The sequence below is a fragment of the Lepisosteus oculatus genome, chromosome 2 (genome assembly GCF_040954835.1).
Source record: "Lepisosteus oculatus isolate fLepOcu1 chromosome 2, fLepOcu1.hap2, whole genome shotgun sequence".
Taxonomy (NCBI): Eukaryota; Metazoa; Chordata; class Actinopteri; order Semionotiformes; family Lepisosteidae; genus Lepisosteus; species Lepisosteus oculatus.
In genome coordinates, this window is record NC_090697.1 from 67,286,222 (window position 1) to 67,302,180 (window position 15,959).

Here is a 15,959-nt window from a genome sequence, read left to right on the forward strand (position 1 = left end):
ACAATTCAATATTGTGAGAACAGTATATTTGGCAAAACTGTGCCCATTGTCTACCAAGCCTTCTGGTTTCCCATTAAATTAAAGCATTTCTAAATGGCCATCTTGTAATTCTTTTGAATCCTTACTTTACCAAATGCAGTGTGACAGATTCTACAAAGATTCTGGTAAGTGTATTCTTTACTTAGGCTGGAGCAAATAAAATTGATCAGCTCCAAATCCAGGCCCCCATGTAAAAACCTCTATGCAGCTCTGTGGGGAGTTTTTGGCAAAAATTGCATATTTTCTCTAAAAAACTTACTTGTCAGTTCTTAATGACAGTTAGGCTTTACTTCTCGAGGAGCTAATCAGGGATTTGTATGTATAGCACACTGGAATTCTCACAGCAGGATACAGCTTTACAGGTTCATGCTCTTAGATTCACATACTGTAGCCACGGAGATTTCATTTCCGATGGGACCTTGTGGTATTGGTTTGTAGTTCATCTTACTCCCAGCAGGCAGCCATCTCCATTACTAAAGGTACTCAAAGGTGTTGGTGACACGCTGTTGAGCCAAAGTTTCTTTGAGGAAAACTAAACCAAGTGAGGGGTCCCTACTTTGGGTTTAAGGTCAAGGACAAGGATTTGTATGTAGAATAGCAACAGTAGGAGGGTTATTTTAGAGTGTGTACTAAGGGATTGAAAAAGTATTTCAGTTAACCTGAAGGTCTAAACTTGAAGAAGCACTATTTTATGAAGGGATTGTGCTGCCTTGCAATAATATGCAGAAATATGTGTATTATATTTAGGTCCATTGTACATTTTTCTGTAACCTGTGTTCCTTTGTGTTCACAATTTCTGTGCCAGCAAAATTTTTCTATAAAAAAGACATTTAAAAGGCTGCATAGTCACGTAAGGGATTAAATTATATTGATGTTATCCTGATTTAGTAATTGTTCACAGAACTACCCAGAATCTTTTTACATTAGCATTTAATTTACTTTTTACTTACAGTATGTTGTCTCACAGTCTTCAAGCAACTCAATCTATTGCATTTAATTTATATGTGAATTGTATTTGTTATTGTATATTGTACAGTTAAGATTTCAGAAACATGAGCAAATGTGGGTTACATATCTTAGAGACCCAGTAAAACTAAAACGAGGTAAGCTTTTTAAAACATCTGTATTGGTACATACAGAATATCCTACCAAAATCCCAACAAAATATTTGAACAAAACAATCTCATAAATCAGTAAAACTAACATTGTTTTGCACACATCACCCTCACTAGCCAACTGCAAATTACAAAACCTTTTCCTTTATGGTTTTTTGATTTGGTTCAGTCTAATTGTCAAAAACAGTACCATTTATATTTGTTAGTTTTTTTCCTGTTTGTTTCTTTTATTAAAGTAAAATTATGCCAGTAAGATAAACATCCATGCTTTCCGACTAAAAGGTTAATAAGGGGGAATTATTTTACAAAAATCTTTTACAATCTCAACAAATATTATAAACTTCTGCAAAGACTTTTTGTTTTTAAAAACGACATTCAGTTTATCTGTGTACCAAGCAAACAAACCAAAGAGATTCTAAAGAAGAAGCAGCTTTTATTTCTTTAGGAACACGTAATAGGTTTATTCCATGCTGAAAACAAAAGAAAGGAAGCAAACTGTTTTGGCTATGGAGCCTTGTTTGGATGTTTTATTTCTTTATTTGTAGAAGGCTGTGTGATAACTGACATAACTTTTGGCATGTCTATTTTTGTGGTGTCGGATTAATGGAATATTTAAAAATGGGAATCCCAAAGGATACAGATAAATATTTGGATGGGTGTTTCAAATATACAGTATCACATAATGTTAGTCCATCAGCCTTTTTCTCAGAGGGACAGAAATATCAAGTTACCACCTAAAAATCCTTTGAGAAATCATCCATACTTATTAGTCTCATCTACCATTTCAATACAGTACAGTGTACAATTTACTTTTGTTTAGTCTTTATTTTTGTTTCTGTTTTATATTAGTTTAAGCAACTCAAAACCTAAATCTATAAATGACGTGCACAGAAATGATCATTTTTTCACATATGATAACATAACAATGCCTGTGGTTTTAACATAAGTATGTAACTTTGATTTTGTACAATAAAGACAAAAATAAATTATCCCTACTGTGCTCCGTACAGTTTTTTTATATAGGATTTTTATACCTCTTAGGTTTAACACATTGTTTCGATTTTCAAAAGCACTTTTATTCATATTACACTTTGAATTAACATTTTGCCCTGTTCAGTTACAATATTTTGAGACAATGTATCTAAAGATTTGTTCATTCTTTAACTGTTTCACAATAATAACAGTAATATTACATTAACAACTATAGTCGTATAAAGTCATTTCAAAGCAAGTATCAAACAACAGCTAAACAGAAAAAAAATATTCCAAAACATTACACTTAAAAAGTGTAGTTGGTAAACTGACAGTTTCAAATATAAATTTATCTTAAAAGTTAAAAATAAGCCTTTACTTAACCTTATAATTTCCTTGAGAACAGATTATTTACAATGACAAACTGACTGAGAAGCTAACACGACTGCTGCACAGAAAAAAAAACAAAGAGAGAAAATAATTATCATCCAACCTTCTATAATATGATGATTAGTTACTCCATAGCCTATCCTGACATCAGGGGGCACAAGGCAGGAATACACCTTACACGGGTTACCGGTCCACTGCAGGGCACACACATAGTTAAACGCTTGTTAACACGCTTTTCCATTTTAAAAAGGTGACACAAAATGGATATAGGTCTATAGCAGTTGAACTTGAACTTGAACTTTATTGCCATATGTAACCGGTACATGTACTGGTACAATGGAATTCTTACTTACAGAAAGTCTCTCGATTGTAAAACAATCCGTATGTCCGTATGCTCTTATATCTCTTGCCTGAGGGCAGTGGGGTGAAGAGCTCATGCCCGGGGTGGTGACTGTCCTCTGTGATGGCCAGAATTCTACCACGGCAGCGGTCCTCATAGAGCTGTTTAATCTCGGTGAGACCGCAGCCGATGATCTTCTGGGCCATATTGACCATTCTCTGCAGTGCCTTTCTTTCTCGCGAAGAGGTGTTGCCATACCACACGGTGATCGGGTATGAGTTATCATAACCTATGATAAGAACTTGCCTGCATCACTCTCAGCAGAATCAGCATTATTTTAAGTATTGTAAATAAACGGATAAAGTAAATGTTTAATTGTGAAAGCTAGGGACACCATCTTGCCTTGCAGGCACATGTATAAAAGGGAAATAATAAAACATCCCAGTAATCAGAGAATGTTGAGTGGGGTTTCTTTTTTTCTTGGCACTACAGTATGTGGTTTTCAGATTAAATGAGATTATTGTGTAAGACACAAGCATGTGTTTATGTGCACAACTAATGTAGAAAACACATGTACTACTATTTACAAATATTTACAATATGTGTGTGTCACAATCGCTACTGCCCCTCTTAAGGGTGCTCCAGCCCTTCCTCGTTTTCCCCCATTGCTTACACCTGTTCCTTATTCCAGCCCCTTTTTAGTTCCACCTCGGGCAGACGCAGGCGTTTGCCCGAGGTTTCTCATTGAATCCTGCTTCGTGAGAGCCCAGGGGTCCTGCCGCCTCTGGCTCCGTCATGGTTTTAGTTTCCTGTTCCTGATTCCCTGTCCTGCCGGTCCCGACCCGGTTCTTGTTTTTAATTACTTTGGATGGATCCCCTGGCCTTGGACTCAACCTCCCGTTTTGGATTCCCCCTTTGGATATACTCTTGGATTGTTCGCCTTGGATTCACTCCCCCTGGACACCTGCACTCCTCGGACACGCCCCCCGTCTCCAGACCCTTCTCCTGCATGACTATTTTCCCTGTTGTATCCTCACAATTCCGGATGGTGTCGTCCGCATAGGGCCCGGAAAGTACTGTTCGTGACAGTGTGAGTACCTGTACTCAGTATTCTACACAACCAAAACGTAGACAGACTGTCCCAGTGTCATCCTAATGAGACAGAAATTCAGAAGGAGACTAGTAAAGTCACTTATCAACTAAGAGGCACAAACCTCCTCTCTAAACCGATGCTAGACCAGATGGAACTTTTTTCCTTATACCAAATACACAATTCAACATAGACAGGTTTTTCTCACCTGATGAGACACCACACAAAGATACCTGGATATCACTTAACTGACTAACTGACTTTACCAATGAGGTGCTTATCTTCCCTTGCACTTGTGTCTGGTGATCCCACTCTTGGTGCTCTCTTTGCCACAGGAAGGGCAGGTGGCCTGGCCTGCCGCCGTGTGCATCAGGGTGTGATGCAGACTTAGTCCTCTCTGGGTGTCGAAGGAACGACCACAGCTGCAGGTGAATGAGGAGGTGGGTATAGGCGGCCTGTAGGGCTGGACGCCTTCAGACTTCCAAGCTGTGAAGGAAAACAAAGTGACATTAAAAATGAAATCTACCTAGCCTATCTAGCCAGACCATAGGAGGAGGTGTTTCCACTGCTGGATGCACTGGCCAGCTGGCTAGCCCAACTTGTAATCCGCTATCCATTGGCCCAGCTTACAACATACAGTAGCAACTACATCAGTAACATAGCAATTATGTCGTTAACCTAGCAGGAACTAGTGTGCTGGGAAAGTAAAGCAACAGATCAACAGAGGTACAAAGTCACAACAAAATTATGTAAAAGATGTCACACAGACTAAAAGCTAATAAACTTGCTTTGCTTTTTGTAGTTTTAACAAACTTTGTTGGTTTTATACATTTCTTTTTAGTTGGGTTAGTTGGCCCTGCACATACTGATTTTTAGATATTAATAGAATTAATAGAATTAGAAAATAAAGAAAGGAATATTATAAAAATGCTCTTATTTAAAGTACTGTCATCAACTTATGTGGGGTTAGTTTCTTGCATTTTTATATTTTTTCTGTACTGCATACATTTAAAGCTTACTATTGTATATGCATTAAGCCTAATGCATATAGAAATATGTCTCAGATGTCCTTTTATCATACCCAAGCATTAAAGTAACAAATCAATGTGTTTATACATGCACTATACTTTGATAATGAGTCACCTTTTTCATATCTATTTAATAAATAATTTTCTTCACTGCTCCAGTTTACTTTTCACATCGAATTTACACCTGCTGGCCAAGGTTATATACAGTTTAAATTTACAAGAAAAAACAAATGGGCTACAAAGAACAGTAAGTAGTTCTGTTACATATACTACACAAATGATTGTACGTGCCTCTGAATTTTTATTTTTTAAAGAGGTTGCTACCTAGGGGCTGCTGAGAATATGTAAACTATGTACTACGTAACTCAGTGACTACCTGTATTCTGTTAAAATTCCTTTACACTGAAGTCTGGCGGTTTAGCTATTCTAGCCATGGTCCTTACATTAATTTCACTGATAATAAGCAACACTAGCATTCAAAAATCTATCATACAAAATACATTGAATAGACTAAGTATCCCACTCTGATATTATCTACAATTAAAAGACATAGTTAAATTTCTTCTTGTGATTCATGTTGTAGTAAATGGTAGTAGACCACTTTCCTACACTTCAAGGACTATATGTCCCTTGTTCTCACCTTGTGGTAGAGTTAATCTTTCACTGGTCTGGTAGTTCTGTGTCCAGTCATATAAGGTGGATGTGAGTTGGGAACTTGTTTGAGAATCAGCATCAACTCTAGTTATTAACCATGGATTTCTGCTCTGATACAACCCCAGATGTCCTTGGCAGTATGGTAGGTGTCGGGTTATCCCACTTTTAGTGCTCTCTTTGCCACACTTAGGACAGGTGTCTCTCCCTTCTTCTGTATGTATCTGGGTGTGATGGAGTTGCAGCCCTTTCTGGGTGTCGAAAGAGCAACTGCAGCCTGGCTCACTGCACGTAAACCTGCTTAGGCCAGCAAATTGAAGGGACTGGAAACTGAATATTTTCTCATCTGAGAAAAGACAAAAGAACCACAAAATTAGATTGTTTGTCGAAAACAAGGAATACGGATATTGGGAATGGAAGTAGTCAGACGAAATTGACGGTATGAGCTACTTCTTTAGGTTTCCTAGAGGCTCAGTCACTTGCTCATCTTAATCTGTCAATCTGTCATTGGTGACAGCGAAGAAGCCTTCTACTGCATTTTCCTATTAATTCAAAATGTATTAAAGTTTAGGAGCCCATATCAAATCCAAGAAAGAAATAATGAATCCCTCCATTCCTCTCCTCTCACCTTGTGCTTTAGAGACTATACTTGGAGGCTGAGAAGTCTGGATCCTGTTGAATAAAGTTGATGTAAACTGGGTTAACGAAGGATTTCTGCTCTGATACAACCCCAGATGTCCTTGGCAGTATGGGAGGTGTCGGGTTATCCCACTTCTAGTGCTCTCTTTGCCACACTTAGGACAGGTGTCTCTCCCTTCTTCTGTGTGCATCTGGGTGTGATGGAGCTGCAGCCCTTTCTGGGAGTCGAAAGAGCAACCGCAGCCTGGCTCACTGCACGTAAACCTGCTTGGGCCAGCAAATTGAAGGGATCGGAAATCAACTCTCGTCTCACCAAAGAAGAGATCTGTAATAAAGCAGAAAAAACATTTGACATTTTCAAGGAAAAAAACTTAGCAAGGTCAGAAAGGTCCAGGAAAAAGCAAATACTGCATCATCGTACCATAGGAAGTGGTTAGGAATCCAATAATGGAAATATAGAACTTCCATTCTCACCTTCTGCCATACGAACTCCAGTTTCTGGCTGCTGGTGAATCTGGTTCCTGGCTATTAACTGTAAGGGTATTTGATTTGATCTTGTAGGCTCAGCCAGATATCTTTCCCTTATTGGAATGTCTGTAGATACTGCCTGATGATCAACCTGTGGGTATTATTTATTGAATCAGAACATACTGTATACCATTCACTTCCTAAAAGTCCTATGTACTAATTCTCAAAGTATGAGTTCAGTTCATTTAAAATGACAGAAAAATATTTATGATGAGAGGAACATGGCAATTTTCCTTTTTGTTTTTGCTAAAATGCAGAAAAAGGTTTCTGGAAGTAAATACAAAGGTTCAATTATGCCTATCTGTAGATATACAAAAAAGAAATTAAATTAAGTTATACTTAGCAATACTTTTGGAGAGAGGGAGAAAAATGCTTTCAATTTTCTTAAAAACATTTTAATTACAGTTAATCAAAATGTGGTGATACATATCCTTGAAGGTTTCAAACTCAACATTAACTGAAACTAAAAAAGTAACGGGATACGTACAGCAGCCTTCTCTGAAATACATTTCAGAAGCTCTGTAATGCGTTTTTGTGCCTCCAGGACTTGTTCAGATAGTCCCTCTATTGTGATAGAACTATTTCTGCAATGGAGCCTGACTCTCAGCTCTTTCTGGATGGAGGCGAGTTGCTCTGGTCTCAGCTGAGCAATCTGGGGGTCTTTTAGACATTGTTGTTGTTTGGCACCCTGGAAGTCTGTTTCAATGGCTGCTCGAGCTTTCTCCACATCTGGCATCCTCCCAGTCACATGGATCTTGTGTGCTAGAAAATGAAATGTATTAAAGCTGTAGGAAACTAAGGACGATATCCAGCTTTTTGTATAACAAGTACACAATAGTATACTGTACTTATATATATGGATTCAGAAGTCAATAAGAAACCCTATTTTTGTATGCTATTCACAAGGTGTGTAGTAATTATCTTACAATAGTGATAGCTAACAGACTGACTATGGATGAATAGATACATTTGTTTGTGTCTAACCAAGAAGAATTTATACTAATTAAACGGACCTTCTCCAGGACCATTCCTGACTTCCATGATGACAAGGCATCTAAGGGCTTCACAGTACTCCTCCAAGGTAGCTCTTCTTTCCTGATCCTCAAAGTAATCCTTGGTCCAAGGCTCAACCAGAGTCAAGGATTTCCTCACAAGGGACTCCAGATCCTTTGTCACAGTCTCCTGGGCTCTCTGTACTTCATCTCGTGGACCAGACAGTATCACTTCCAGCTGGGATTGTGACCCAGTCTTCATCTTCACCTAATGAAGACATGCGGTCACACAGAAAGTTACAGTATGGGGCTGAAGTGAAGCAGATAAGCACCTCACCTAACTCACTGCCAGGCTTTTTAAAGCCTTGGGGTACACACCATACCGTTCCCCATAAAACAAATATGTTTTTATACAGTATAAATTGAAGATATATATGCATCTGTTATACCAGAATATAGCTTAATAATGATTAAAAGAACATTCTAGAAACTTCTTAAGAGACCACCCCTCAGAATTATATTAATTTTACCAAGTGTTAGACTTAAAGTGTCAAATAACTGTCTCACCTTAGTTTGTATCGAGCTTTCCCAGTCCATGATTTTCTGAAGTTGAATTCCTGCTTCCATTAAATGTGGCTGCCGGAATTGCAGGACTCTCCTAGCAAGAGTATTGTGGCGTAAATAGTTTTGGATGCAACAACATGCAGCTTGCAACTCTGCTGTAAATCCCACTAGCACCACCAAGTAGTTGGTGTCATTCTTATCTCTCATCGTGTGGGCTTCCACCTTCTTTCCATTCACATTCAACCCTTGAAAGATACTGTCCATTAGTTCTTGCCAGACCCTCTTTTTAGTAGCTGCTTGGTTAGCACTACTGATTCGGATGGCTTTCTCCTTAACAACATCCTTCAGGATTTTCACCACTCTCTCGGATTCATCCTCATGAATCCCTGTCACCACTAGGGAGCCATCTTGACATTTCAAAGTAGCCAGCATCCCTCTGGGGTCAAAGACTTCAGCAGAGAAAGCTTCCAGGTCCAGTCCTTTTAGGAAAGCACACTGGTACTTTGAAAGTTGGTTTTCACATGCAACTTGTAATTTCTGTTCAGAGATTTGCCCCTTAAGCAAACTCATAGCCATGTTAATGTCCTTCAATGGTCCCTTGAACACTAACCTTGGTATATCCCTAAAGCTTAAAATTGAAACATACGGGAATTGATCTGACAGCATCTGCATGAACCTGCGGATGACTCCAGAAACTGTTTCATCCGAAGAAGGTTTCCAATTTTCAGAATTTATCTCAACGGCTACATTCCAGTTCAGAAACTCCTCCAATTCTTTAACCCTCCCTACCAATACTTGCAGTTCTTTATAAAACCTAACAGAGGGCAATGCACTAAGAGCAGGGGCATATACTTTCCGATTTATCCAGGATGTGAGTTCTACAGTTCTCACACCATACAGTTTTCTGGCTTGCCAGTAGATATCCATGAGAGACAAACTGCTCCTCCCAGAGCTATCTGGTTCCACTAGGAGGCTAGGTAGTTGTGACCCATGGAAAATGCTAAACTTTAAATTCTTGGCAAAGAGGTGTCTGGAAATATCTTTGAAAGCCTCCGCATGGTCCTGAATGTACTGTATAAAATAGGAATCGTCCATAAAGCAGGTTCCAATTATTTCTAGAAAGAAAAAAATAGATATATACCGATAAATATTTAAAAATGAAATCAAAAGTAAAATAAGTAGTTAATGCAATTCACACTTTGACTTCTTCCTTATGCAGAGTTTTAAGTGAAACAAGTTACTCACTTATGAAAAAGAATTACAGCGGGTGTTTACATTCGCACACCATTGACATATTTTATACAATGTGGGAAGTAATTGAAAAGCATAGACATTAAATCAAAGCATGGGATGTTGAAAATGTATAATGCACAAGTGAGTGATTCTTATTTTGTCCCGCCCAGTACACCTAGAGGGCGCTCTACTTTCCTCCTGTTCCTAGTTTCCTGTGATTATTCTTGTCTTTCTGGTGTGTCTTGTTGTGTAGCCTATTTATTTCCGGCTTCTGCTCTGTTACTCGCTCAGCATTGATGTTCGGATGTCCTGAAACCCGCCTAGCACCAGGTCGCCCCACGTCTGCTACATGAGGGCATAGGTTTCTATACGGCATTTCCTGAACAGCTGACCCTGGGCTAACCCCCGTCTCGCCACTACGCATAGGGTCTTTTCGCTCTCCTGTCTTTTCATGGTTCGTCCTTTCCGACATCGGTGACATATTTAGAATAATGTCTACAATGTGTCTTTAAGATAACATATTGTTGCTCTGGAACCAGTCCAGAGAAGAGCAACCAGATACATTCAAGGGCTCCAGGGAATACCCTGCCAATGACAGGCACTGAATCTTTTTAGTCCTCAGCAGAGAAGCATGTGAGGGTACCTGACTACAAGAATTAAAAACCACTGATGGGCAGACTTTAGTGGATATAGTAAACATAAAGCAGAGGACACAAATGGAGACTATTGTGGAAGTGCATTTAAAACTGAGAACAGGAGGCACTTCTCTACCCAGAGCACTGAGACTATGGTACAAGTTACCCAGCCATATTGCAAAAACAGAAATGCCCTTAGAATTGGTAAGCAAATTTTCTATATATAGCTGTTCCCCCAAAAAATGAGTAGCTTTACACTTTTTTGGGATATGACTCAGGATGATAAGCAATAGTGACCACATAGAAAGTGCAATAATGACAACCAATTAAAATCCTACATAATGAATTGAGTATGTTTTAAAAAAAAGTTCATACCTGAAGGCTTTTCAATGCCTTTCAACACCTGCAAAACAGAAACACAAAAAACAATCTAAGTCTATTTCTTTGTTTTGACTGGGAGGTGTTAATGAGTAAATCATTACTTAAAATTGTTTTGGGCATTTTCAAAGTCCACATCATTATCTGGTTATTAAGAAATTATTTTAATCTGATTAATCTGCATCAATATTTGCAACTAATTTACATGACATCTCATTTTGCTATATTTTAAAATAAGTATTCCCTTAATTTAATCTAAAAGCTTTATTGTAAATTAAGTTTTATGCATCTAGTGTAATGTTACCATACAGTTAAATGATCACAGAATCAGATCACAGATGAATAACTATACTCTTTGGGCTGAATTACTATTGCGGAGATGAAAAGAGAAAAGGAAAAGGCTACAAGGTGCTAAGTATTAGGAATTAGACATACAATGGATTTCTGTAACCAACAGATATGAGAAAACCAAATATAAGAGAAAAAATATGAGCGAACAACACAAAAGTACAGAGTATTGTATTTAGGAAAACAAAATACACTCTTCTTTAAAAGCATATGAGTAGCATCCTTATTTGTGTGGGTTATAATTAGTTAACATCCACAAGGACTGTCTACAAGAGAGAAGCAAAGAACACGGACAGTTATAAATGGAAGTGTAGGGTCCACTCACATGAAAAGGACAGAATTCAATAAACATCCTTTATTGAAAGCAACATTGACAATGCGTTGGCCACAGCCAATGTTTTTTCAATAAAGGATTCTATTGATTATATGCATGCTTACATTAATAACCTTTGCCTTCTGTTTAGAATACACTAGAATGTTGCATGAAGGCAATGCATCTTGAAGGGATTTAATTTTTAACAGTTTACACAGCAAAGCAGATAGAAGGTCCCTTTAGTAATAACTAACCTCTAAACAACCTTAATGAAAACTGGAGATCCTCCTATCCAATGATGGCATTAGATAATTAAGTTTATCTAGATTATCAAGTTTTGTTTTAAAAATAGGAAATTGATGATTTTTTCTTTTATACCCTCTAATTTTAGGGTGACATTGTGATGCAAAGTACGAGGTATTGAAATGGTCCCTGCTTACCGTAGTTTCTTCCAAAGTTCCACACACCACTTGAGCCAAGATGTCTCCTTCTGGGAAGGGAAAGCCTTCATTGGGGAGACGATCAGCCGTCTCCTTTTGTATTTCAGAGAAAGGGTGCCAGCTTGCCCCCAGGCTTCTCTGTAGCTGTATGACCCCTTCATTTTCATCAGGAAAAACCAGGTGCACAGACACAGGTGCAGGTAAAGTGGAGAGTGTTGCCCTGCTGAAAACCTCTAATTCTGATACCAGAATTTCAGCTTCAGACTGAAAGCACTGTGCATTTGTTAATGGAAGGCAAATAGCCAGAGATGCCAGGCCATGGTGCTTCACATATTTTAGTACAAGACTGATTGCACTTTGAATCAGGGACACACAACTGCTGCACTCCACAACATTCCAGTGAAATGTGATGACCCTCTGTAGTCTCCCTTTGGTGGTCAACCGTCTGTGAACAGTTAGTGTGACTGCTTGCTCTTCATCCACCACTTGCTCAAAGGTTCCCAGTTTTGTCTTCCTGCTGCTTGGCTTTACAACTACATCAGACTCCAGATGGAGAGTGTCACCCACACAGATGTAGATCTTTAGGCCTTCTGGTGTCTGATAAATCCCACAGACCTGATTAGTAGCTATACATTCCTTTGGAAAATTCTTTTTCCCATTCTCTCTGATGCTAGCTTGTTTATGCCTTATTTCTGATGCTGTCTTAGTATTTCCTAATATGGTCTCTGAAAAAACACCTCTTTCCTGTTCAATGTTTGTAACATCTGCATTAAAGACCTTTAGTATCTTCAGTTTATTCCAATCAATGGAGTCTACCACATCTGGTGGTATTTTGCATTCATTTTTCAGTCCCTTGGTACTGAGGGCTTGTCTATGTGAATCAGTGTCCACTCTCATACCTCTGATTCCCAACTTGTCCAAGCTTGGGTACAAACTTTTATCTGCTAGAGGCAGGGCCATATTACAAGACAGTTGGTCCAAGAGCTGTTCTGATTACTTATTTAACTGTGCTATTCCTCCACTGACAGGATTTTCCTCTAGGAAAAGAATATACAAGAAAATGTTTAAAAGTCATCAAGATAAGTTTAACATATTTGTATTACTTATGATTAAATCTAAAACTACAGAAGCGCATCGCTGCCACCAATGGGAAAAATCGCCCCCTTATTATCTCGTAATTGTGAGATAGCAATGATTACTTCGGTGTATGTACTGTACAACCTGTTACGCTGTGCACTGAACGCATCTAGAAACTACCGTGAACTTGGCTAAATCTTTCGGTTTCATGATTTTGCCAATGTCCAGCGCTTCAGAATTAGTACGGATTTACTTGCGACTGGGGTTTAGTCATAAGTATCCGAAAATTACTACAGTATCTCGTAATTACGACATGTTTTTCTTGTAATTATGAGATAACTTTGTCGTAATTACGAGATGAGGGCGAGGATTGTTTCTTCCTTGGTGACAACAATGCGCTCCCGTATAAAACGAATGTCTCTTGGGCATTATATTTTAGTTTTGTCATCCTAGAATATATTTTATTACAGCACAAATTTGAGCAAACAAATCAATTAGTAAACTATTCTACCAAATTACCTACAGTTTGTCTCAAAATACAAATATCTTAACCGGAAACGTGAAATGCTTGCAATAACCTGCAAACACTGTAAATAAATTAAACTTTGGAACACATTATGAATTATTCATTCATTGGCATACTGTACATTGAAAACATATCTAAAATCATACACAGAAATATATTTTTCTCTTACCGTATAAGTCTTCTTTAAGCAAAAAAATCGAGGTATCCTATCAAATATCACGCAGAATGGATAGGATTTCCTTCTTCATATGCGAGTAGTTCCAGACGTTCACGAACTAAATAGTAACTTTCTTTCAGTTTCGTTTCTCGGAGTCGGATTGCGTAAATACATACTTAAACACGAAATAGCCGACTGTCCAAGTTAGAATAGATAAACTGTTCAGAAAAAGATTAAAGTTAAATACATCTAAGCTATTTGGTATTTAGATTTAGATATTTAGATTATTGTATGAGCATGAAATGATATATTTAACAAATGTGAAAGGGGCATAAATAAATCCATTTGATTATTATCAAGTTGCACAGATCAAAGAAATTAGGGCGTACTGTGCTATATGGATGTGTCATTCATCACATCAAATGTTAAACCAAAGTGTAGACTGCTTGGTTGTAAAATAACCCCATGAGTAGGGGTGCTAAATCCTCTTGTCCTAACTAAATTCCTGGCCTACTCTAAAGCTTGTCCTTGTTACACTTGGTGAAGTAATTTCTCACTTAGTGCTAGCTGCTGTGCATTTCACTGGTGAATGAAACTGCCTTTCCTCAGGGGTGAGGTGATGCGAACACCCTCCTCTGCCCCCATTCCAGTGGTGTTTTGCAGTGGCAATGTCATCAATGCCAACTACAGATGGGCTGTCCTCTTCTTCCAGTCTCTCTTTTTCTCTCCAGTTCTGTATAAATGGAGATACAGCATCCTGTTTGCTCAAAGGCATTCAATTATTTTACAATAATAAGTGAAAACAGTGAAACAATTAAAATTCCATAAACCACATTTCATCATAATGCCAGTTGCTGCTAAACTGCAAGTTTAAAAAGCATTGTTTTTTGCCACTTTTTTTTTTACAGCATACACAGGGCGATGACATATAAAAAGATCTTGGACAAAGCATCATGAGGATATTTGAGATCACTAAAGGTGTGGCAGCATGTGAACCCCCCAGATGTCAGCATTTTCTTAATCTTGAAACATCATCTTGGAAGTGTGCTCAAGGCTAGTGCTATTTTGATGACTCAGATATACAGAATACAGTACATACAATTTGAGATGCCAAAACGAGCTCAGATACACTTTTGAAGTATTCCAAAAAGTGTTTATGGAGTTAGATGGACTTTATCTGTCCTCCAATGTGCAAAGACTAAAGAACAAAATGTGCAACTTGATTAAAAGTAATAGTAATCTAGTGCCTGAAAACACAATGTCATGACAATTTGCATGATTTCTTCTTAGCTTTTATTTTCATCTGCATTTACTTATTTATATTTTGATTTAAAACCTTGAACATCATAATGCAAAATAAAAAATACGACATACTATTTTTGCTCAATGACAATTACAAGCTGCAGAGAATTGTGTTTAATGCAGAGACATGTTACCCAAGAAATGTTTTGCAGCACATAGATGTTACTTCCATAACCCTGAGAGCTTGGGTTGTTCAAATCTGGTTGTGAACTATATGATTGCTGTTGAGTGGCTTTTATTTAGATAATGTCGTCTAATTCTAGGGGAAAAGATTGAAATGTCAAAAAGGGAAAAAAATCATATCATGCACTAAATGTCAAGGTTTATATAAATTCAAATGTATTAGATGTTATTCCTCATTCAAACCACCAGGAAGCACTATATTCAAGTAAAGGAACAAGTAAAGGTTTACTCCATGCTGAAAAGATTATTCCATACTTCTGCTGCGACCCATTATGCCTTCCGCTAAATCTTTTTCTAGATCTCTTCGTCATTCCTTCTCCTCCTCCCTGCTCTCACCAAACCCTTTTTCAGCATGGAATAAACCTTTACTTGTTCTTTTGCAGCCTATGCATGCTGACAGAGCTACCTACTTAAACTATGTTCAAGTAAAATAACCAGCGCTCTCCTTCTATGTAATAACCAACATTCCACATGATAATGGGATGAGAAGTGGTTTGTACTGTTAAAGTAATTTGTGTTAAATGATTGTAATAAATTCCATACATCAATTTTCTAACTGCTTCATCCAATTCAGGGGAGAGAGAGAAAGGGAGATAAACAGAGAGGGTGGAGAGACAAGCAAGATCTGGAGAAAGAGAAAGAGAAGATGGCGAGACCTCCATATACAGTATAATGTACAGCAGGACGAAACAGCTAAATTCAGGGTCAAGTGTCATTGGGAAGCAGTACAGTTCAGTTCCAAGGAGGGGTGGGGGGACAAGCTAAGGCCATTCGGATTGGGAAGACTAGCTTGCCGTTAATAGGACAATGTTCCTAATCCGGTCTTTTGTTGTATGACAGGGTAAACTTGCATGTAGTATACAGAAAAACCTATGCAAGGGATTGCTCCTTGGTAAGTGGCCACGAAGAGTTCACTGATGGGTTTAATGAAGGACACTGGCATTATGTATGTTTAGAACATACAATTATTATACAATGATCGAATCCACTAGGCGGGTGGCACGGGGGCATAGCAATCA

General features: G+C 38.1%; 2 protein-coding genes across 2 annotated transcripts in view; both read right to left on the reverse strand.

Moving 5' to 3' along the window:
• The window catches only part of LOC138225565 (serine-rich adhesin for platelets-like), a 35,413-nt gene extending 31,760 nt beyond the window's left edge, over nucleotides 1-3,653 (reverse strand). The window contains exon 1 of the mRNA XM_069186009.1: nucleotides 3,565-3,653. Coding sequence (XP_069042110.1) covers nucleotides 3,565-3,653 — 89 coding nt within the window. The remainder of the gene's footprint in view (nucleotides 1-3,564) is intronic.
• LOC107077108 (uncharacterized) lies at nucleotides 1,202-13,555 on the reverse strand. Its single transcript, XM_015345002.2, has 10 exons — nucleotides 13,468-13,555; nucleotides 11,696-12,732; nucleotides 10,592-10,619; nucleotides 8,352-9,463; nucleotides 7,806-8,052; nucleotides 7,280-7,554; nucleotides 6,739-6,883; nucleotides 6,254-6,589; nucleotides 5,615-5,971; nucleotides 1,202-4,432 (listed from the first exon to the last, which is right to left on the reverse strand). Exons 2-10 carry the CDS (start codon nucleotides 12,653-12,655, stop codon nucleotides 4,224-4,226), a joined length of 3,669 nt encoding a protein of 1,222 aa, XP_015200488.2. The 5' UTR covers nucleotides 12,656-12,732; nucleotides 13,468-13,555; the 3' UTR covers nucleotides 1,202-4,223.
• Nucleotides 13,556-15,959: the final 2,404 nt, after the last annotated feature.